This window comes from Ochotona princeps, chromosome 5 (assembly GCF_030435755.1).
Source record: "Ochotona princeps isolate mOchPri1 chromosome 5, mOchPri1.hap1, whole genome shotgun sequence".
Taxonomy (NCBI): Eukaryota; Metazoa; Chordata; class Mammalia; order Lagomorpha; family Ochotonidae; genus Ochotona; species Ochotona princeps.
In genome coordinates this window covers 6,932,461-6,957,968 of record NC_080836.1, presented here as the reverse complement: position 1 = coordinate 6,957,968, position 25,508 = coordinate 6,932,461, and the positions used below count along the sequence as shown (strand labels likewise).

The following is a 25,508-nucleotide window of genomic DNA, read 5'->3' as shown; positions in this document are numbered from 1 at the left end:
ACCACACTGCACAGCTTGCTCAAGAATATTGGGCAGAATTCAATTACAGCTTCTCAACCCATTCCATTATGCATAATTTGATGGGTCTTAATGAAAACAGAGGCTGTTGCCCAGAGAGAGGGAAAAAACACTATAATAGCTAGATTGGTAAGATATGGAGACCAGAAAGTTGGTATGTCAAAATATTATGAACTGTTTGAGAATAGAAACAAGTTTTGCTTTTGGTATTTGGCCAAATATTCCTTGCAAGTTCTTTATAGTACCAGATGATTTCTACAAAAATCCAAGAGTGAAATGGGCACTGCATCCCTCCAGATAGGAAATAAGTGATAAACAATTTGGCATGTCAAAATGCAGTTATATCTTATAAAAGAAAAGTATTTTGCTGCTGAAAATATATTTTGATACATTGACCAGGTGTACTCTATACACCAAAAATGTAAACTGGGGAGACTGAGATTAAATGTCAAATTCTAAGGAATATCTTCCCAGGGTGCTTCTTCCATTTAATTCTGCTCTGTGTGTATTGGAAGATTCCTGAGACAAGTATCTTGCATACTCTCAGAGCCTCTAAAATCACACAGCACCTATACAAAGAGCGGAATTTTATTGCTAACAATGGGGGGAAATTGTCTTTTATGGTTAGGGTGACTGTGAAGCTGACTTTTTGGAAGTATGTGGAAAATGGAATTAAAGATGTGTGTGTTTGGGTGGCATTTTTTTTAAGAATTGTCTTTATATGAAAGACAAAATGAAAGGAGAGGGAAAGAGAGTAGTGGGTTGTAGAGAATATCTATTCACTGATTCACTCCCCAAATGCCCACCAAAAGCCAGGGTTGGCCATGCTAAAGCCAGATGCCAGGGATTTCACCTGGATTCCTCCATGAGTGGCAGGGTCCAAGTACTTCTGGGTGCATTAACAAACTCAGGATTGGAAGCAAAGTATCTGGGATTCAGTGCAGGTGTCACAACCAGTAGCAATACCTGCTGTACCTTGCCCTGGTGAAAAAAAAAATGTACTATCTGAGAATAGATTTTCACACATAGATTTTTTTAGGTACACACTTAAGAAATTATTTTTACTGGAAAGGCAGAGTTACAGATAGAGAAGGAGAAAGAGAGAGAGAGAGAGAGAGAGAGAGAGAGAGAGAGAGAGGTGTCTTCTATCTGCTGATGCACCTCACATGACCATATTGGCTGGAGCTGGGCCAGCTGAAATCGGGAGTAAGAAGCTTCTTCTTGGTCTCCCACATGGGTGTACAGGCTTAAGGAGTTGGGCCAATATATGCTGCTTTTCCAGGGAGCTGGATTAGAATTGGAGCATTCAAGACTGATCTGGTATCCAAAAGGCATTGGGGACCCATCTTTGATTCAGGAGTAAAATGCGTACAGCAATGCATCTTCCTAAATTGTCATTGATTTCACAGCACAGAATCTCAACCTAAGATGAATCATGGAAAATTAAAAGATAAAGACAGAGAAGTAGAAATCAATAGTGATTTCTTAGAGTTAAATTTACATTGGATTCACTCAGTGTGTGTGTGTAAAAATAAACCTAAAGATTTGTCACACTCTGTCCTTTATTCAACAAAAAGGAGCTCAGTGTTAGTGGGGAAACACAAGTGAACACTGATATCAGAAATTAGTGAGTTCGTTGTTGTGTTAAAATCTACAGAACAGCAGAGTGGGGTGAGGGCATGCTAGCACAAGGGTATCCAACAAAATGCACAGACTCTGTGTGTGTGTGTGTGTGTGTGTGTGTGTGTGTGTGTGTGTGTGTGTATGACAGAGAAAGAGAGAGAGAGAGAGAGAGAGAGAGAGAGAGAGAGAAAGAGAGAGAGCTTTAACTAATTTAATTAGGGAAGCTTAAATCTGTAAATTAATCCAAGAGGCTAAAGATCCAGGGAGCAACTCAGTTAAGTCCAAAGACATCAAATGGCAAAATCCTTTCTTATTTAGGGATAGAGGGTGCTTACTCCATTGAACATTTCACTAACTGAATCAAGTTAACCCACATTACAGAGGAAAATCTACTTTTATTTTGAAGATTATTAAATTAAAATCAATTTCACATTAAAACACTTTTAACAGAAAATATCGATAACAATATTTGTGTACCTATCTGGATGGCATGTCCCAGCCAAGTTGACAATTAGAATTCATGGTCTCATCAAAGAAGAGCAGCACTGAAAGATCCAAGTTTCCTATACGTGCACCTGAGGTGTTAACTGATCTCAACAACTTACTAATGCTCTGATTTGCTCCACTCCCGTATTTTTCAGTGTTGGCCTTAGTGCCAAGAAACCTTGTGTTTCCTGATGGCCTCTTAGCTACCACCCAAGCTGCCTAAGTGTATTTTCATCCACCAGCCCAATTCCTAGCCCATAATGGATTCCTAGTTAACAAAAGCATCCCTTCCTTCTTTCCCAACATACTGGAGCCAAGGATGACTGCAGATTTCATCATCACTGCTGAAAAGGTCATCACTTTACAACCAGACAGTGAAGTGGAACCCTGATGCCAATGTTAACAAAAGCTTACATTTTAGTATGTCTTGTTTCTCTTGGGTGACTCCTCAACTTCCAAATATTAATAAACTGTCAACCTTTCAGGCCCCTTAGTTGTCTATGCTTTTTATTCACTGTGTGTTTCCTGCAGCCATCCCAAATTTACCTCCACTTAATCTTCCCAGTTAAATGAAGAACCTTTATGGTCATAGATAACATTGATCGTATATGGTCACAATTCCCATATTTGCACTGTTTATGATTTTTCCTTAAAGCCTCCATCTTCGCTGCCATCCTGGATCACTAGTGAATCACATTATTTTTTCAGACTTTTTTGAAAGGACCTTTAAGAAAGTTAAAGTAGATCGTTTGCTTTTGCCACAAGATCCATCTTTCACTTTGTTCCAGCTTTCTCTATACCCAGGAGAAGTTTATTACAAGCATCCTACCAATAAGTGCTCTGCATTTTGGTATTTCACAGAGATTTGTCCAGTGTAGAATCTAGGATAGAGGGGCTTTCACAGTAGCCTAGTAGCTAAAGTCCTCACCTTACACGCACCGGGATCCCCTATGACTGCCAGTTCTAATCCCACCACCCCTGTTTCCCATCCATCTTCCTGCTTGTGGCCTGGGAAAGCAGTCAAAGATGGCCTACAGCCTTGGGATACACTCTCCTCATGACAGGAAGTCAATGACAAACCCACACATGGTGTGATGAGGATGTGTTGTTGTCAATTCTTAGAATAATTTTGTCCTTTCACTCAAGGAATGAAATCAGCTGATTTTGCTCAAGAACCATCTGATTAAAAAAAAAAAAAAACTCCTTGTGTGTTCCCCTGGAAAACAAACAGCAGATCTCCTTCCTTTGTAGCTCTGAATCAGATTTGGAGCCTTAAATACTTTTTCATTGCCCCCTTTCAACTCAGTTGAGTCTCCCCCACTCTGCTCTCACCTACCAGCCATCATTCAGTTTCTTGTTACCTAGTTATTGAGCTTGGCATGCTAAGTGGCCCCCAAAGACATTAGCACTTTTTCTTTGCCACTCATTCTCATTTCCTGTAAATGTTCCCCTTCACTGTGTCTCTTCACTATCTTCACCCCTTCCCATGCACAAGCTCACCTGCCCACCAAAAGTCCCTTCCACTCAACACCAATGTGACTTAAGGGTCACATCTCTGGACTCTATATACACTACCCATAACCTATCATTTCATTATTATATTATATTATCATATTAATTATGTTTCTGTGATTTTTCAATCATTGAGACTGATATTATATTATCATGGCTTGAATTTTGTGCCACAAATTTATACTGAAACCCTGTTACGTAGTATTTGTGAATTTGAGCCATTTGCAAATAAGTTCAATACATTTGGACTCAAGTCAAAACCAGGGTAAACCAATTGCAAGAAGAGTGATCTTAGAAAAAGAGAAGAAACAAATACTCAAGGGAAGAGGGCCACATAAAAACCTATCACAACTGGGCCCACCACAATGGCCTAGTGGTTGAGGTCCTCGGCTTGCACGCACTGGGATCCCATATGGGCGCTGGTTCTAATCCTGGTGGCCCTGCTTCCCATTCAGCTCCCTGATTTTGGCCTGGGAAAGTCGTCGAGGACGGCCCAAAGACTTGGGACCCTGCACCCACTTGGGAGACCCAGAGGAGGCTCCTGGCTTTGGATTGGCTCAGCTCCAGCCATTGTGGCCACTTAGGGAGTGAATCATCGGACGGAAGATCTTCCTCTCTGTCTCTCCTCTCTGTATATCCACCTTTCCAATAAAAATAAAATAAATCTTTAAAAAAAAAAACCTATCACAAGACAGAATGGGTGGCCTACTTTGGAAAGCAGAGCAAGCCAAGGAACCTCCAGAATGGAAAACTCACAAGAAGCTGGAAAAAGATAAGGAAGCTTAACTCAGATCTCACAGGGAGCTTAACTAGGCCAGAAATTGTGGATCGTGAAATGTGAGACAAAGCATTTCTATTTTGGGGACATTCAATGTGTGCTACTTTAATGTAGCAGGCCTAAAACCAAGGCAGAAACATTTATAATCCACAGCATGTTGCCCATTGTTGACAAGATAAAAATACAGAGTGAAGAAGACGTTCAGCTGAACTAAAAAGTAATTTTTTAAAAAGATTTATTTGTTTTTATTAGAAAGGCATGTCTACAAAAAGAATGAGAGACAAAAATAAAGTCCTTCCAACTGCTCACTCACTCCCTAAATGACCACCATGGATGGAGGTGAGCTAATCTGTAGCCAGGAGCTCCCTCCAGACCAGACCTCCCATGTGGGTGCAGGATCCCAAAGAGTTGGAACACTGTCTACTACTTTTTCAGATCATAAACATGGAGCTGGATGGGAAATGGAGCAGCTGGGACATGAACCAGTGCTCATATGGGGTGCTGGTACTGCAAAGTGAGTATTCAGCCATTGAGTCATTGTGCCCAGCTCAACATCAAATTTTAATCACTTATTAAAGCAGGCTGCATGTGTACTTCTGTAAAAGTGTACTCCTTATCTTGCTCATTGATTGTCTCACTCATGTCTCCATACAAATACTGGGCAACCCCCATTTTCCATCCACCAGTCCTGTAGTAAAGTGACATAGAACATGCGGTTTACTGCAAAAGTTTGCGGGAAATGCAATTGAAGGAAAAATTATTTTGGCTCAAATTGTTGAACTGTCTGCAGATAAAAGGTTTTCAGATGTTCATGGCAAGAGAATGAGGGGGTTATCTAATCTAGCTTTTAAGACACCCACATCCTGGCTCCATGCTGGTTATGTGCATGGAGATTCCACCTAACTCCAGTTAGGCTGGCCTACATGCAGAATTCTACTAACAACACCTTCTGGTGTAGCTGTGGGGAGAAAGGTACCCTCCTTCACTGCTGGTGAGAACTCAGCACTTAGGCCACTACAAATAAATCTGCCATACAACTCGGCTACCCCACTCATAGACACATTCCTAAAGGAAATTAAACCTGCATATTAGAAGGACCTGTAATCCTGTATTTGCAGCAGCACAAACAACAACAGCAAAGAACATGGAAACAACCCAGATGCCTGTCCAAAGTGGAGTGATCAAAGAAACTGTGGTATATGTACTCCATGGATTACTACTCAGACATTCAAAGGAATGAAATGCTACCAGGTGCAACTAGATCATTCCAACTAAAGACTACTATGCTCAATGAAGTCAGTCCCAAAAGGAAAAATACCCTATGTTCTTTCTTGTATAAGACAATCTTCATGAAAATTATAAGCTCAATAACCCTTCCAATACTCTGTTTGGTGCAATCCATGTGTTTGCTATTTTTGTTTTTATTTTCATTTCTTTAAAATAGTTTATTTTCTCTTATTAAATTTTTCAATTCCTTATAGATCATATAGTAGTATCATTTTCTCCAAGAAGGTTTTTTTTTTTTCATTTCTTCATTGACACATTGGTTATTCAGTAACACATTATTTAACTCCAAGGTGTTGTAAATATTTTTAGTTTTATTTCTGTTGTTGATTTTGTTTATAGATTTTCATTTAAGGGAATGTATAGTAACTGCATAATAGAGACTATCATATCCTGATGTGAAGATACATTACAGTATGCAATGTTACTTTCAGATCAAAGATGGACTCTCAATAAAACTGTTGAATATATCTAGACAATAGGATGCTGGAATGTCTGCCATTGTCTGTACTGGTAATGTCAGGGCACACTTAAATAGCAGAATGATAGACATATGACTGCATATGAAAGACTATACTGTTGTAATAATATGGGGGAAATCATTTGAGAAGCGGGAATTTGCAGAAAGGGTGATGGAAATTCTACAGCCTATGAGATTATATCATAAAATTAAAAAATAAGACAAAAAAAGCAACACTCCACATCCCATATGGGAGCAACTAAGCTCAATATCATGCTTTGTTCCAGATTTCATTTCTGATCATCTAAAACCTAGAAGGCAACAGATCTTCGCTTGTATGTACTTGAGTCTTTGCTACTAGTGTTGGAGACAGCTTCACCTGTGTTCATTGTCAGGTATTGTTTGAAATTGGGAGTGAGAGACACAACGGAGTGGTGCTGCAGCAACTAATACACCAGCAGCATCCAGCGAGTGGTAATCTGAATCACACCAGCAACCAGAACTCCAGCAGCAACCAGGTGAGAAGAGACATTTACTGGGAGCTCAGGAAGTGAACCAAGGCAAAGACTTGCCCGTCCTGTTGGTCTGGCTGATTTGACCAGGAGCAGAGACAGAGTGGCAGATCCCAGATGGGCAGTGCAGAAACAGGGTGGATTTCACAACCCAGTTCACCATCTACAGCCGAATTTGGCGTCATTTTGTTTAAGGAGGTAAGGGCTATGGAAGGTACTGCACATGCACTGAGCTGGGAGTGAACTCATTTCTGGCTCAGTGAACTGCAACATCCTACAGGTTCCATCCAATATAGGACCAAGTACCCCTCAGACCTGATGGTCAGCAGATCAAGAACTCTAGTAGTGGTGCATCAGAAACCATTTTTTACAGTGTGGAAAGAACTTTGAGACTGCAAGGACAACAGTGAGCTGTGCATGTGCTAAGCTGGGTGAGAACAGCCTAAACTCAGTGCATTGCATTGTACTGGTTGCACAGGAAAATAAGACTGACGATGGCGTCGCACAGGTCAAAATAGGTTCATGTGGCCCTAACACCTAACAGCCAACAGGTTCCTGCAAGATCACCACCAACAACAACCTAGCTATGTAAGACACCTGGTGTCTCCCTAATCCTAGGACCAGCTCCAACCGAAAGTGGAGGAAAGGTTGTACAGACAACGGTGCAGCCTCAGCACGGTATCGCAGGAGGTGGAGACAAGTGAGTCAGGAGTTGGGGCTATGGAGACCATGGTGGAAATCAAACCTAAGAACCCAGACCTGGAACTCGCTGGAGGGAGTGAAACAATTGGCTGCAAACAAAGAGCCATGTACCAACTGCAATAAGTAAAATTGAATTGTAGACCTATGGGTGACACAGCTTATAAACCTGCCCCAAGGAGAAGAATCTGATAACCACAAGTACAATGACCAAGAGCAAAAGAAGAAAAAAAGGCACAGTGAATATCACTGAAGATTCCCCTGCAAAGAACCAAAACCCTTTGAAAAACTCAGAGTTAATGGAGGAATACATCGAGAAAATGGGGGATTCAGAATTCAAAACACTTGTTATGAAACTTCTTATCACCAATGAGAAGCACATAAAGCAGGAATTCAAGAAATTCAAGAAATATGTCACACTGGAAATGAATCAAATGAAAGATGATACATTAGAAATAAAGAATATAGTGAAGCAAATTAAAAGTACAGTGGGGCGTCTCTAAAATAGAATGAAGCAAGCGGGGAAAGAAACAAAAAATCTGGAAGCAGAGCTGGGTCAGGCCAAAAAAAGTATTCAAAAATTGAAAGACACTATTAAAAGGCCAAATATAAGAGTTGCTGGAACACCAGAAGGTGCGGAAAGAGAAGCTGGGTTTACAAATGTATTTAATAAAATAAGGCATGATTTTCCTAATCTAGAGAAAGAATTGGGAAGCAACATCCAGGAGGGGCACAGAACTCCCAACAGAGTTGACCAAAAAGCGATCTTCACTAGAACACATGAGAATCCAGCTCTCTTCAATCAAATATCAGGAAAAAGAATCCTTAAATATGTACGTAAAAAAAAAAAAAAAAAAAACAACTGACATATAAAGGAATGTCAATTCAACTCACAGGAGACTTCTCAAAGGAAATGCTATAGGCAAGAAGAGAATGGAGCAACATATTACAGATTCAAAAGGCAAAAATTGTCAACCCAGGATAAGATACCTAGCAAAGCTTTCCTTTGTCTTTGAAAATGAAATAAAATCCTTCCACACTCAAGAAAAGTTAAAAGAATACTCCTCTTCAAAACTGCCCTACAAAAGATACTTGAAGATGCTCTAGCGCCCACCAAAACCAAAAGCAAATGCAAAGAACATCCCAGTAAAATAACAACAGAAGACTAAATCAATGAACAACCCATTGCTGAAATGACAGGACCAAAGTACCACACATACATATTAACTCTGAATGGAAATGGGTTAAGTTCATCAATCCAACCAATAGATTTGTAGACTGGATTAAAACCAAAACCCATCTATTTTTCACTTACATCAGACACATTTCATCAACAAATATCAGATGAAATTGTTTCTCATAGATTTTGATTTTTTTGTTAGTTTCATGTCTTCAATACACTTTCTCCTGATTACATTCTTCAATGTCCGATAGATCATACAGTAGCATCTTTTTCTTCAAGAAGATTCTTGATTTTCTTTTTCATTTCTTTAGCAACACATCAGTAATTCAGTAGCATGTTATGTAACTTCATGGTTTTGTTAATTTCTTTTCTTTTTCCTTCCCGTTAGTGCTTTTGTTTTGTGGCTTTTCATTTAAGGGGATGTATAGTAACTGTGTAATAGAGACTACCATATCCAGAGGTGAGGGTACAATGCAGTATACTTCTCTACTTTCAGACAAAGATAGATTCTTCAATGAAATTTTTTATTATATTTCAGCCACATGATGCTGGACTCTCTGCCATTGTCCATGCCTGCAATCATGGACATATGACTGTGTATGAAGAACTATGCTATAGTAAGGATATAGGGGAACTCAGTGAGGTTGGGAGGGGATAAGGAAAGTCTCAGGGCCTATGGAATGCATCATAAAATGATAATAATAAAAAGAAAAAAACAACTTGGGAGTGAACCATGGATTAAAATTCTCTATCTGGTTATGGCACATAATCAAACAGGTATGATCGTGTGGCTTCAGTCTTCTCAATAAGCTTAATCGCTCTAACAATATGGCCATCATTCCCTTCTCAGGGAAGCTCCTCTTTATAACAAATGGGCATATGAGCAGTTGAGGTTCTTACCTGTACAAGATCACCTGCTTTTTGCGGACATCCACACATGTGACTTCCCAGTGTGGGTGAGGTTCACAGCCGCTTTGCTCCGCCTCTCTGATGGAGAATTGAGCTGGCGTTCCCCAGCACACATTGTACTGAGGGGTTCTGTGGGATATTGAGTCAGCATTTTCCACAGCTGAAACCTTCCCTGTTCAGCCTCATGACATGCACCTGCGAGTGTCCTGGACGCTACTTAAGACACATGTCCACATGGAACACTCAATGAATCCTAAATGAGCACAATGTGAAGAACCTTCCTTTCTTAGAAGCTGATTTTAGAGATGTGGAACTGGGTCACGGGCACAGCTGACCTTAGGAAGGAGCGTAAAGGAAATCCACGCTCCTCACCTCCTGCACTACTGTCACTCTCTGACATTCCCCCAGGGATGTTTCTGAAAAGTGCTTCAAGACAGGAGCTTTGAGTTCTCAGAAACTAAAGCTGTGTACACAGCAACCTTCCTTCTCCACCTCTACCTCTGCTCTTCAAAATATTAATCATTTATTTGAAAGGCAGAGTGTCAGAAAAAGAGAAAAAGAGAGTGTATATCATCCACTCCACAAATCGCCACAGCAGCCAGGCACTCACACAGGGAGAGCAAGCTCTAGTACCTGCACATTCTTCAGTTTTGTTTTTGTCATAGTAGCAGGGAGCCAAATGGAAAGTGGAGCAGCCGGCACGTTGTAGTACGCTCAGATAGAGGACACCGAGTTCCCACAGCTTAATCTACTGCACCATAACACAGGACACACTCCCACTTCTTCTCTTTTCCCTCTGTCTACATTGCTGTCTGCTCCCTCCCCGGATAACTTTAGCTCTCTTTTCATCATGTGACTAGTCACTTATGTTTAAGAATACCCAGTATTTAATTGGAAGACATTGTGATGGTTAAATACGCCAAACACAGAAAAAGAGAGGCCATGTTCTCCCTTATATAAGGGAGCTAAAATGAAGGCGAGAGAGAGACCTTGTATACCAGATTTCACTGAAAATACGACGTTTGGTCAAAAAGCTATTTTGAATATGTCAAACATACTGATACAAATAATATACTACAATGTCATTATATTTATATATAGTACATTTCATGTATAAATAACACAAATATATATTATAATGTATACTATTGAAATAATATATAATGTATAACATAAATATATAATACATGGAAATGCATTTATACATATACATACTAACATAGTATTAACAGTATAAAATGGCATATTATGTGATTATATATTATATTTGAATAATATATGAATTATAAGTATAATGTATCAATATATGATATATATATACGTATTGATACAGTATTAATGATTTTGTGTCCATTTTAAAAGTTAAATATCTGTCATTTGAATATTGTTCAAGGGTCTTGCTTGGCTATGACTGCTTCCTATTTTATTTATTGAGCTTTTTTAGTAAAGCCATGAAGTCTTTGACTATAACACAAATGAATAACAAGTTATTTAAAAAAAAATAAGAAGTAGAATATGGGTTGAAAAATTCCAAACAGATTATATGCATATCTTGCTACTACATTTCTATATTAGAAAACTTCCAATTCAACACCAGAGAAGTTTAATTAAGACTACAAAGAAGATTTAGTGGAAACAAATACAAAAACATGCTTATCTTGCAACTGCATGACCAAAGATGTCACATTCCAAAGAAATGCCCAGCCACATTCATCAAGACTAGTAAGGCAAGACACAAATGAGAGGTTGCTTGCTACTGGAACACATGGAAGGGGGAGCAGCCTTCACCCACCCTTATTCATCCCCAACTGTTTCAGACACTAGGGGGAATGAGCACACACTCTGAAAGATGCCTCAGGCAAGGACAGGCAGATGGTCCCATGGAAATGAACTGAGAGTGTTTGCCTGTGAATCAACTCTACCTCTGTGGCTTTTTACTTGCATTCCATTTGACAGCTTAAAAATGTAAGCTGATTTAAGGCATATGTTTAATTTCAGAATGCATCTCAATGAAATAGAAGAAGGGGTGCACTTGTACTCTAGAACCAAAGCTCTTGATTAACTTGTGTACGTCAATGTGCACAAAAACATATGTTTATAACAAGTGTGTCTAGAAAATTCTAACATACTAACAACAGTATCCTCAAGACTATCAGTGAGGCCTTGTACAAGAGTCTAGTGCCTAAGGTCCTTGCCTTGCATAAGCCAGGATCCCATAGGGGCACTTGCTCTTATTTCAACTGCTCCACATTCCGTGCAGCTCACTGCTTGTGGCCTAGGAGAGTAGCACAGGATGGCTCAAAACCTAAGGTCCCTGGACCTGTGTTGGAGGCCTGGAGGGAGATCCTGGCCCCTGACTTCAGGTCGGCTCAGCTCCAGCTGTTGAGTCTACTTGGGGAGTAAACTAGCGGATTGAAGATCTTTCTGTCTTTCCTTCTTTCTATTAATCTGACTTTCCAATAAAAATAAATAAATCTTTCATTAAAAGTTTAAAAATATATTATGAGTAAATGGGAATATTGTCCTTTGCTCACTATTTTATATTTTTTACATCAAATTTGCTACAATTAGCACTGATTACTTTTGTAGCAAAAATAACAATTAGAAAACACTGTAAGGGAAAATACGTGCATATTGTCTGGGTCTATAGGCTATTATTGGAGAAAAAGGTGGGGGTCAACATGCTGTCTCAGTTTCCATGCATCGCCACAGGATGTATTACTCTCATCAATAAAGAAATGCAACATATTTTCTTCCTTCTAAATAAAATACATGAAAAATCTGCCACATATATTTGTTGGGATGATTAAAAGAAACAGAAATTGCAAACTCCAACCTAAGTCTTCCAAGACTCTGGGTGCTCAGTAATTGATGGTTTTCATACATATTCTTCTAATTTTTAGAGATAGGAAATCAGGGAAATTTGCATCAAAACAAGTCAGAAAGTCCAGTAAATGTGTTTTTTTTTTTTTTACTGATTTCGTAGGTCTGGAAAGTCTATATTCTGGAATAACTAATGTGTTAGTTATATTTTGAGGATAACTAAGATCCAGTTTCACTGTTGAGCAGTTAAAGCTCATCACACACAGTCCTCAGTACCAAACATGAGTCAAAATTTCCGGTTCCCAAAGAGAGGGTTTCTAATTTTTAGTCTTCTATATTATCATCATCATCATCATCATCATCATCATCATTATTATTAATTTTGTTTTTGTCAATTTTAAGAGGAAAATATCTGTAACAAGTCTTACAGAAAAAGTTTGAAAACTGAATTTAAGTTCAATAAGTTATTATTCAGCTTAAGGATATGCTTTCTGGGTCCAGCGCCGTGGTCTAGCTGCTAAAGTCCTGGCCATGAATGCACTGGGATCCCATGTGGGCGCCGGTTCTAATCCTGGCAGCTCCACTTCCCATCCAGCTCCCTGATTGTGGTCTGGGAAAGCAGTCGAGGACGGCCCAAAGCCTTGGGACCCTGCACCCGCATGGGAGACCTGGAAGAGGTTCCTGGCTCCCGGCTTCGGATCGGTGCAGCACCGACCCGTTGCGGCTCACTTGGGGAGTGAATCATCGGATGGACGATCTTCCTCTCTGTCTCTCCTCCTCACTGTATATCTGACTTTGTAATAAAAATCAATAAATGTAAAAAAAAGGATATGCTTTCTTCCCTGTCTTGTTCATCAGCAACCCTAGCTGATAATTCCTAATGAATTTTGTCAATTTGTTTTAGCCAAATAGATGTCCTCTTTCAGGAGAGTCCCCTTTGCTTCATACCATAAGGTGAGGCTAAGTGTGAGAGGGAATATGGACCTTACCAGTGATATCGCAGTACACTTGGAGAGGTGCCAGGGGCCCGCTGCCATCTGAGTCGATGTAGAAGAGACCGGCTGTGTTCCCTTGATGCCTGTACACTTCGCAAGACTGCTCGTACATGGCTGAAAAGACACAAAGGCAGGGGAGAGGAGACTTTGCTTGGCTCTGTTTACCTTCTGCAGGAGTCAGTAGCTCCTGCTTCTCCTTACTTCCTGTATGTATTTCTTTCCATTCTGTAGGCTTGACTTTCTCCCCAGGGCTACACAGACCAGCATCCCAAAGTCTAACAGAGGCACATTTACCACTGCCCTTCCTTCATTCATTCTTCTACATCAGCTCACAGGTTATATCACTTTCAATCCACTGAAGTTCTTCATAGCATCTCACTTTTCATAAGTAAAAGTTATGTCAAGATTATGCTTGTACTATGGGATTCTCTCTTGAATCCTCACCTACTTTCACAAGCAGGAGGTATCTGGGATTGTCACATCCTGAACTCTACCTGCTGAGTGTAGTATCAAACATATTTAGTTTTGCACAAGCCTGATGACATACCTGGGTCTGTGTTATACGTGCAAATTGAATTCTTGTAGGTAGTCCCTCACCAGCTAAGCTGCACTAAGTTGCTCCCGTGTAAAGAAACCATGTAATTGTTCTCAGCTGAAAAACTGTGTAGGGACTGGTTACAATAAACAGCTACAAACTCTCACACCATCGATTTTCTCATCTGGCAATTGGTATAGGAAGGGTCTACCTCACTGTATTGTGGTAAGGATTCAGAGATATCCCATGGGAGGCATATAGGAATGTAAATGATGAATGAAAAATATTGTCGTGACATATTTTATGCCACATTGCCTCTTTTATTTTTATGACAGCTCTGTTGCTTGATTTTTCTGATTTTTTCTCATGAATTTTATGATTTGTTATGAAATATCTACAGAAAGTGCCTATCTTTGTATGAAAATAATGATTCTTACTCCACTCAGTATTGATTATTATAAATAGCTGGTCTACATGACTTCCTACTTTTCAGCTTATATTTCATATTTTAACCTCAGTCATGAATAAATTTGTTTATTTATTTTTTAAAACACCTTTATTTGCTTTAAAAACATAAGACTTCTTGTACAATAAAGCATAAGCATGTTTCATCTACAAAGTCAGAATATCTTCCTCATGGAACACGCAGGAAGAAAGGAAAAACACACACATGGCAAAGTAGTCACAGATTACCTCTAAAATAATTAAGACTTTCTGCCAGAAAAAATTAATCTTTTGAAAGGAAAAGTATAACAATAACAAAAAGCCATATTTCACACCTGGTACTAACAGTAAACATTCGTAGTACAAAATTATCTGTTAAAATCAAATTCCTATATATTGAAAGTATTAATATCATCAAAATACCCATCGCACTTAAAGCAATTTACAAGCTTATTGCAATCTCAAAATACCAAAGACTTTTTTTTCTCATATCTAGAACATTTTTTTAAACTATTTTTCGGATTGACATCATTTCATAACAGCCACATCAATCACAGCATGAATAACAACAGCAACAACATCAACAACAAATTTAAAAATAAGTATAAAAAGAAAAACAACTTATACTCATGAAAAGAAATAAAAGCAGTGTTTTCTTATTAAATTTATGTCACAAAAACTTTCAAATTCACACCACAAACATGGAAAGTAAGAAACTATACCTGTTAGCACAATGTCAGTAATGACAAGTATTTGGCTAATCAGGGGTCATTTATCTTCTGTGCTCCACATATTCATTATTAAACATTCATACACACACATACAGTCCCTGAAAATTAAGCTCAAAATATTAACTATTTCATACTTCTGGGGCTTAGCATGTCAGGCTGTTTGCAGTTGGGCGGTTCCTGGCCAGACTGATAAGACATTTTAGCGTTGTCCATGGATCTGATGTCAGCTCCTGGTTCAGCAGGGCTGGCAGGTGCAAGCTGAGTGCTTCAGCCCTTCCACTCATGGTCCTGAACACAGTCTAGGAGGCCAGGTTACACAGTAAAAAATCCCAGAGCAGCCGGAGGGAAAGCACATTTGAAGTGCCATTGACCAGTGCAAATCACCAAGGCAACCTAAACCAATTGAGTGATGATGAGAATCCAAACAAAGCTGGATTTCTAGAATGTGGATGAGCTGTGTCATGATTGTACTTCATGGAGTAGAGTCTAACTGTAATGTGACTTGAAAATAAAAGATATTTCACTTAGCCATTGAGACACTGAAGTCATTCTATTATAATTAACCATGGTTCATATTACACATGTTCTGTGAACTTTTGCTCAGTGGCTGGGCGGTATCTCAAGGAGAAACCTGACAAGACGCATTTGTATTCATGGATACTGTAAATGAGCTAATAAAACCGAAGTACTCTGCTCAAAAACAAATCACCTTCTAAGAGGTGAATATGATTCTAGCATTTACTCCTGCTCGATGACTGGAAACACTTGATAAAAATGAAACACTTCTCATCAATTATTGGATTATGTAGAAAAGAGAATACATGTTTAATGATTTCCCCTTAATTAATCAAATACATATAATGTTAATATTTTTAGTATTATTATGAACTCAGATTTAAAAAGCTTTTATGTGAAAGCACTTTTGACGAGAGCGTGATTATCCTATGTCATGGTGACGATCACTTTTGGTCAACACTGTTGGGAGTTGTGTGCCCCTCCTGGATGTTGTTTCCTAATTCTTTCTCCAGATTAGAAAGAGTTTCTTTTATTATTTCGCTAAATACATTTGTTTGCTGGTGGAGTTCTGGACACTGGTAGAGTTCAGATCACCACTTGCCAAATGTGACTGGGGTATCTCATCACTGCAACACCGCACTGTTGTCTATTTCACTTTCCTATGTCAATCACTTTCATCAATCTCTGGGTGCTATCATCAGTCTGTCCTCTCCCATTTCCTGGAATATGCCCTCTCTGCTTCATCCTGGCTAATGTTCTCCATGTGTTTTTGGCCAACAGGTTTGACCAAAAGCTATCTTTACCACGACACATGATCATCAAGCCCTCTTCAATCAAACATAATGAAAAGATCCTTAAATGTGTTCGTGAAAAAAAATCTATTGACATACGGAAGAATGACAATTAAATTCATAGCCAATCTCTCACAGCAAACTCTACAGGCCAGAAGGGAATGAATCAACATATTCCAGATTCTAAAAGCAAAAAATTGTTGACCCAGAATAATGTATCCAACACAGTTTTCCTTTGTCTTTGAAAGTAAAATAGAATTCTTCCACAGTAAAAAGAATGGTTAAAGAATACACCTCCTCCAAGCCTACCCTATAAATGTTACTTAAAGATGTTCTCTTGATAGAGAAAAAGAATACCACCCATCAAAACCAAAAGCAAATATGAAGAAATCCCAGTAAAATAACAACAGAAGACTAATTCAATGAACACCACATTGCCAAATGACAGGATCAAATTATCACCTGTTTATATTATCCCTGAATGTAAATGGATTAAATTTATCCATCAAATGCCATAGATCAGTATACTGAAAAAAAATCTATTTGTTGCCTACAGGAGACATATCTCACCAACAAAGATCAGCAGAAACCATATCTCAAAGATTTTTTTTGTGTGTGTGTTTCATTTGTTCAAACCATGTTTTGTTCTCATTAAATTTTTCATGACTCATTGATCATATAATAGCATAATTCTCTTAAAGAAAGTTTTTTGATTTTAATTTTTTGAACGACACATTTTGTTTTGTGGCTTTTCATTTAAGGCTACATGCAGCAACTGTGTAATAGAGACTGTCATATTCAGTGGCATGTTATTTAACTTCATGGCATTGTAACTTTCTGTTTTTCTTCCTGTTGTTGGTTTTGTTTTGAGGCTTTTCATTTGGGGGGATTTATAGTGACTGAGTAGTGGAGACATGTCCAGGTGTGAGGATACGGTGCAGTGTGCATCTCTACTTCTGGATCAAGATGGACTCCCGGTGAAACTGTTGGATGTGTCTTGACAATGGGATGCTAGGCTCTCTGCTATTGTCCATACCTGTAATGACTGACTTATGACTGTTTATGGGGAACTAAGCTGTTGTAATGATATGGGAGAATTTAGATGGTATGGGTGGGGGGAGTTAAGGGAACGGTTGGAGAAATCCCAGGTTCTATGGAACTGTATCATAACATGATAATTATGTGATAATAATAATAAATGGAAAAAAGAAAAAAGTTTCAGCAAATAAAACTGTACATCTGTTAAGACAAAAACAAAAAAGCAACACTTTGACTAGAAGGGTGTGGTATGATATGTTTTACCAAAAACACAAAAACAAGAATGACAAAAATATTTTAAAATATTGAATAAGTTTACTCTAAAATAAAACTGCTATTTAACCAGAAAACTACCACACAAAACAAGGAAAACTAAAAAAAAATTATGTTACTGTGAACACAACCTGATTTTTAAAAATATGGAATAAGACATAAATCCAAAACATATAAAAATCTGTAATTTGAGTTAATAAATCTAGTATAAATTCATTATTCAGTTTTCTATTTTTTAATGTGATTTTCACATTTGGCCATTTAAAATGCAAGAAGTAGCCAATAGCACATGTAATGGTTTCTGAGTATAATTATCCACATAAAAAGAATACGGATTTTATTGAAACCATGTTCAGAGCAAGAAGCATACAGGGTGAGGTGCAACATTATGCTTTTTCTAAAAAGTAAGAAAGTTGTCAACAATTGTTAGCATGTCAAAAATGGCAAAGAAGTTGATCTGATGGACCAACTTGGGACATTAGAAAAACCTGAAATTATTAAATGTCTAATACACCTTTCATCTGACACCCCATTTTGGTATCATCTGTGTATCTACCTAAATCGAGTATTCATATTTGGAAGTGGATGGAGAGTAAACTCAACTTCTGAAAGGTGCCAAGAGGACAAATACAATCTTGTCTTTCTTGTATGAACTGTACTTAAACCTAGCACCATACTCAATGAAAAAAGTTAAATAATTGAAGCTAGAAATTGAAAAAGCAAATTCGGCAGTTTCCCCTTATCCAAAAAGTGTACATGTAGACACATAGGGGAGGCCTGAAACAGAGCATGGTGCTGAATCCTACACAATATATTATCATGGTTCTTGCACAAATTCATAAACTCAAGCTGTACTTTGTCAAACACTGAGATCTCAAACGAAACGTAAAGGCAAGGAGCAAGCAATACGCTTAATTACACAAGCACGCCATTAGTTCTATGCAGAATGAGGGACTCGGTTTTGTCCACATCCAAAAGGTAAGAGGATGAGAATGCTGGAGAAATGCTGATGAGGCACTGTGAGTGGACCATAAACATATCCGGAGTCACACACACACACACACACACACACACCAGTATCTCATGATAGAAAACTGTAATGTTATAATGAGTGATCTTTAATTTTGAAGATTTAGCTTATCATTATAATGATGGGGTGACTCTATTTAAAAACTCCATTTTAAAAATCATTTCCCACGATAGTTTTAGAGGTAGAAGGATTCATGTCTCCAGTGCTCAGTTCTTCCTCCCTATTTTCCCCTCTCACTGTTTGTCCCCATGCTATCATAAAAGCATAGTCCCTTAGTACAAGTTACAAAATAAGCTGATATTTAAATTATCAAAATAGTAAGCATAGGAAAATATAGAAAACTCAAAATCTTGTTACAGAAATATTCATCACTGACATTGTATTTTTGTGAGATTATATGTGGGTAATTTGTTTATGGAAGACTTCTGTCTCCTGGCTTCCGATTCTCTCAGCTCTGGCTGAGACATCCACTTAGGGAGCGAACCAGCAGATAAAAAGATCTCTCTCCCTCTCTCTGTCTCTCTTTCTCTCTATAAAGTTGACTTTCAAATAAAAAGAAATCTTTTTATTAAAAAATAAATTTTTTTGGGAAAAAAGAAAATCCCCTATCAAAAATGATGAAACAGTAGATTGCGAAAATAGCAGAATATTGAGAACTACTGAATGGAAGTAAATGAGGTATGAGGAATGATTATACTGTTCTAGATTCCTGTATGTGTTTTCAAAATTGTGTAACTTAATTTAGTTTAAAAGCAGAATGAGGAGAATCCAGAGAGAGTGACAGTTGCAGAGACAGTCTGCAACAGTCAGAACTGTTATCCGAAAGGTACAGCTATCTATCTAATCTTTTCAGGGCATGCTCATGGCATTATGGTAGAGTTGAGTTGTACAACCTTAGGACAAACCCAAACAATTTCAGAAAATATTCCCTATGGAAATTCAGGTTAGCAAGCTTTAGAGAGAATATTTTTCTGTGAGATTTTGGAACTAAAGGTACAGAGCATATAAATTAACTTGAGGCTTGGGAGATCAACCAGGGTCTGAGGTGCACCTGTCATCCACACACGTGGCTCCCTGTCTTTTGCACATGATGCAGGTTGGACAGGCACACCTGCTGCTGCCTGCAATGAGTTACCCTCAGTTTCCCGCATTCTGGGCCAGGTGTGGTTTGGAACCTCTTAGGATCATCTCAGCATTATCACAGAACTTCATCATGATCATTATGGAGATGAAGTGGTAGGAGGTAAGGTGCTTCTCAGGTTGGCCATTCACAGAGCCATAAAGAAAAAAAAAATGTTTGGTGTTGTAATGAATCGTAAAAGTAAAGAAAAACACACACCTTGACTTTTGTCTGGGACTGTCCCAGGAGAACAGGAAAAACATACATGCTTTTATTTATGGAACTATCCTTCCCACAATGTTTACCTGACACATTACACATAACAAACACTTTATATGTAATTGTGAAGATTCTATTTATTTTTCTTTTTTGATAGCTGAGTAGTATTCCATGGAGTAGATGAACCATAGCTTTCTTATCCAATCCTCTGCTGATGGGCATTTTGGCTGCTTCCGTGTTTTTGCAATTACTGATTGTGCTGCTATGAGCATAGGAGTGCATGTTGGTTTCTCATAAAACAAGTGTTCTGGATATATTGTTAGGAGTGCTATTGCTGGATCATATGGTATGTTGAATTTGAGTTGTTTGAATGTTCTCCATACTGATTTCCATAGAGGCTGTACCAGCCTGCAGCCCCACCAGCAGTGGAGTAGGGTTCCCTTTTCCCCACAACCTCGCCAACAAGTGTTGTTGGTGCTTTTATTCATGTGGGCCAGTCTTACTGGCGTTAGGTGGTACCTCATTGATGTTTTAATTTGGATTTCCCTTATTGCCAGGGAACTTGAGCATTTTTTTCATATGTTTATTTGCCATTTGCGTTTGTTCCTTTATGAAGTGTCTGCCCATTTCCTGTGCCCATTTCTTGAGTGGCTTGGGTCAAACTGGAAACCATAATGCTAAGGGAAATGAGCCAATCCCAAAAGGTTAAATACCACATGTTTGCCTTAATTTAAGATGACACGATGTTATGTATAACATGTTATGTTATGTATGTTATATGTTGTGTATAAACTAAAATTGGAATGTCAATGAGGTGGCCACAGAAGGTGGTTAAGAACTCGCATTTACTTTTAACATATTGGTTACTCATTACTATGTAAATTAATTCCATCATGATGTAAATTTTTGCTGATGGTATGTTGGAGCTTTTAATTGATCGGGATGATACTCTGCTGGCTCTGTCTTCAGACCAGAGAGGGTATACCTAAGAAGCAGTTGAACTTGACTGGACAATAAGATGCTGGACTCTATGTTTGGTATATTCTTGCAATGGGGGAATCTCAACTGAACTTGAGCTGTGGTTATGCAACAAGGTGGAGGAATCCACCATGGTGGGAGGGTCTGGAGAGGGGTGGGGAGAATCCAAGTACCTATGAAACTGTGTTACATAATACAATGTAATTAATGAATTAAAAATAATAAATAAATTAAAAAAAGATTATATTTATTTTTCAACAACTCTGTTAGACTCTGAGAAAACGATACAAACAAACAAATACCAGGTCCTTTATCCACATGGAAAGATAAGGGAGAGAAGGGAAGGACAGAGGAGAGGAGGGGAAGGGAGGAGAGGAGAAAGGAGGGAACCTGAAGGAGTAAAGAAGCAGGAAGAGAGTAAGAAAGAAGATACGAGGTATACATTTTATAGGTAAAAATAAACCATATCCAGAAAGACAAATGGCATGTATTTTGCCTTATTTGTGACATTCAAGATATATAAAGAGTACAAAAAAAAACTTAAAAAGAAAATGCTTCCTAGCAATAAAAATAAAAAGAAATGTCCAAAAATCTACACGAGAGAACGGCAACATAGATCTAACAGCACAAATAACCCTGGCCACCCTCATGGAAATGTTCCCTTCAGTATGCATTTAGTACAATCTTTACAAAAAGCTCCTCACACTTTCAAGCAAATATCTGCTACGTTTCTACACAAGCTGACTGTAAAGCTCATTTGTGAAAGAGAGCAAATAGCCCAGAGATGAAAAGAAACATTGGAAACAGTGCTGCTTGCTCTGATAAAGTCAACAATAACTAGAACAGAAACCCCAAAAGGGAAACAGCTGCAGCTCAAAGCTGCACGCAGGACATAGGGAACCACTCGTGTCAGTGAGGAAAAAATGCATAAAACTTGGCTGAGTGCTACTGGGAAGACGGGGAAGCCACGAATCCTTGTCTCTCTCCATACTGTACACCTGAAAACAATTGCACATGAATAAATGCCTAAATACTAAAAAATGATGCACGTAGACTAAAGGGAAGTAATATTTGATTTCTTTGTCAGCTAGGAGTGGCCAGACATTGTTAGCAATGCTTCAGTATTCAGAAACAATAAAGAGATTATAAATAAATGTGCTTACATCACAGATTAATGAAAAATAGAAAATATGAATTCACAGACACAATTGGGATTTCAAAAGAACAATGCAAACTAAAGTGACAGCTGCACAAACTACAGAAAATACAATATCTTACAAAAATACTTCTTATATGTTTTTAAAAAATAGAAATAAGACCAGTGGCACAACAAACTAAGCTGCTACATGCAACACTGATATCCCATATAAGCTGCAGTTTGTGACCTGCTGCTCCGTATCTGATAGAGCTGCTTGCTAACGTGCCTGGTAAAGCAAAAGGCGATGGCACAGGTACTGGGGCTGTGTGAATCAGGTGGGAGACCCAAAGGAAACTCTAGGTTCCTGGTTTTATTCGGGTCAGTCCTAGACATTACAGACATTGAGAAGCAAGCCAGTAGAAGGAACATCCCACTCTCTCACATCCTCTGTCTCTCTCCCTTTCAAATGAACAAAGTAAACATATACAAAAAATAAAAACAAAGGGATAAAGTCTATAGAAACATGTGAAAAATAGAAATGGACAGTTGTATAAAATAGAAATAAATCCAGTACAAATGAAAAGGTGTCCAATCTTGCTCATGATAAACACACCAGTATGCCATTTTTACAAACTAAATTAGACAAACCCAATTGATTGACAGTCCTTGAATTATTAAGTGTATTCTAGGGACAATATACACAGAATTATGCATATGGGCAAAAGGGTAGTAGCTTTGAAAGTAGTTCTAGATGATAAACTCAGCAATTCCTGGCATAATTACATATGTATCTACACTTTCGTCCAGATACATCTAGAGATGTAATTCAGGAGAAGGGGGGGGAATATTGCATTCATGATTCATTATGAACATATTTGTACATACATGTCAAAATAAAAGTCATCCCCAACATCAGCAGATATGACTAGTTGAATAAATTATCATACACACACATACACATGCAATATAGTATAGTCCTATTGGAAAACAAGAAACAAGTGTGCTGATAAAGGTAAGATTCAGAATACAGGGTTATGAGAACAAAGCAAAGATAAGTAGATACGATTTGCTAGTGTGAATCTAAGACAAGAGTTCTGTGTTTATTTTCAAAATCAGTATTTTAGAAAAAAAGAGGTTATCCATGAAAATTGTTTTATTTTTAAAAAGAGAATTAGGATAGATAAGATTTGCTTGAATGTGCCTGGCTTGTTTATACTCTGACATTATGCAAACATTTCGTCTTATTGTAAATTTATAAATTTCTCTGAGGAGTTAAAGCGATACCACAAAGGTTGCCTCACTTAAGCCCGGAGTGGAAGCAGCCTAGAAGCTCACTGTGTGACATCACAAAGGTTACCACATGTGAGCCTGTGTGGAGGCGGATTAGATGCTCCCATCACAAAGGTTACCACATGTAAGCCTGGTGTGGAGGTGGATTAGATGCTCCCATCACAAAGGTTACCACATGTGAGCCTGTGTGGAGGCGAATTAGATGCTCCCATCATAAAGGTTTCCTCACCTAAGCCCGGTGTAGAAGCAGCCTAGATGTTCATTGTTTGTTACAGGACAGGTTCCTCTCGCACAGACTAAGATGAAGCATGGTGACCTGCCTGTGTGATATTAGGTTCTAGGTTAAGTTGTCTTCTGTCCATTTATGATTGACAACCAGTGGGTCCACTTTCTGGTCTCCCCTGGTACTGCACACATTCCTACAGCGTAGGAATTTCTCCTTATATTGAAAAGGCAATATTTAATAAATATTTTGGATCATCCCCAGTTGTCCATCAACATTGAATGAACTAAACAGGAATAATCTATGGTAATTTCTTTGTTTTCTGAATGATTTGTAGCGGCCAAGCCAATTCATGTACATGCCAGGAATCACTCTTATACAAATTCTTCATTGTCCTCCAAAGACATCTGCAAGGAAGCCATCACACTTCTGTTTGGAAAGAATATGGGAGCATCCAGAAAAACCAGAAAAAAAACCTTAGTATGTCATATTTTTTATTGTAGCAGGAAGTAGTCACCCACCCTGATGTTAAATGTGACAAGCTCACATTAGGGGTCTGAGATGCATGCTCCTCTGTGAGCAGGACAGTGATAGACACATGAAGCCTCCTTAGAATCTATTTGACATCAACTTGAACAGGTGCATAATATAGCTGCACAAAGCAGATGAATCTGTTTTCATATCTGAGAAAAAACAGTCTGAATATAGTTCAGACAGCTAATTTATGGCCTAGGGAGCAACTTGAGGTGTCCCGGTGATACACATTCTCAATAAAGATAACAATGGCATTTACATGACAAAACAGTTCTCTTCAGGCTCATCTTTTTAAGTGTCAAGGTCAAAGCTGTAGTCCTTCTGCCTCATTATTTAATTCCTATTGTAAAACTATAGACACAGGGCCGGTGTGGTAGCACAGTGGCTAAACTCCTTGCCTATGTGCAGTGGGATCTCATATGGGCAATGCTTCATATCCCAGATGCTGCACCCTGCTTCCCTTCTAGTTCCCTCCGTGTGAGAGACCTGGAGGAGACTCCCGGCCCCTGGCTTCGGATTGGCTCATCTCTGGCCATTTGGCCACTTCAGGAGTGAATCAGCAGATGGAAGATCCTCCCCTCTGTCTCACCTTCTCTCTATAAATCTGACTCTCCATTGATGAATAAACAAATCTAAAAAAAAAAAGAAAAGCTATAGCCACAGACAGAAAAATTACCAGCACTACAGATAAGGGCTTAGAGATGATTCACTTAGAAACTTTCCTTATTCCGCATATTCCCAGCAACATAAGGTTTGCAACATCGATGCATTTATCTGTCTGCATGCAGTATTTATATATATAAATAAGATCAAATTAACTCTATAAATAAAGTCAATGCTTGTGAAGCATTTTGCATTTGGCAGCCATTATCAAATGCTTCATGTAGTCCTTTGGGGGGACTTTGCCTTGACCTCTGTTAAGTGAAGTAAAGGGAGAAAAAGCATGTCAGAACTAATTGGATTGCTGAAATTAGCTAAAAAAAAATTTATGCCATGAGATTAAATTAGAAACAAGTGTTGATGTCGCTATTTACAGATATCTGCTGTGGACTAGAAAATATACACAGTCTGTTATATTATCACTTAGAGGATGGTGGTGATGAGCACAAATTAGGATGTGTGTTATGGAGGGGACAGTGGGTGGGTGCAGCTATGTGGGGATAGTGTGAGTGACAGTTGTCATGAAGCCATTCTGTGTTTTCATTAAGGTATTGATCACACAGTGTTATATGTGTGATTTGATTGCAAAGAAGTAAAAACACACACAATGCTCAGTGTACCCAATTATGGTACAATTTGAAAAAGCTCTAGATAACGTTTTTATTTGACCTTTATTTAGTACTGTATGCACATTAGGCAAGTGGTG

General features: G+C 38.5%; 1 protein-coding gene across 1 annotated transcript in view; it reads right to left on the bottom strand.

Annotated features, from left to right (window-relative positions):
- Positions 1-25,508, bottom strand: part of LOC131480344 (contactin-associated protein-like 5) — a 478,118-nt gene that overhangs the window by 144,721 nt on the left and 307,889 nt on the right. The window contains exon 12 of the mRNA XM_058664336.1: positions 13,277-13,396. Within this exon, the coding sequence (XP_058520319.1) occupies positions 13,277-13,396 (120 nt within the window). The remainder of the gene's footprint in view (positions 1-13,276; positions 13,397-25,508) is intronic.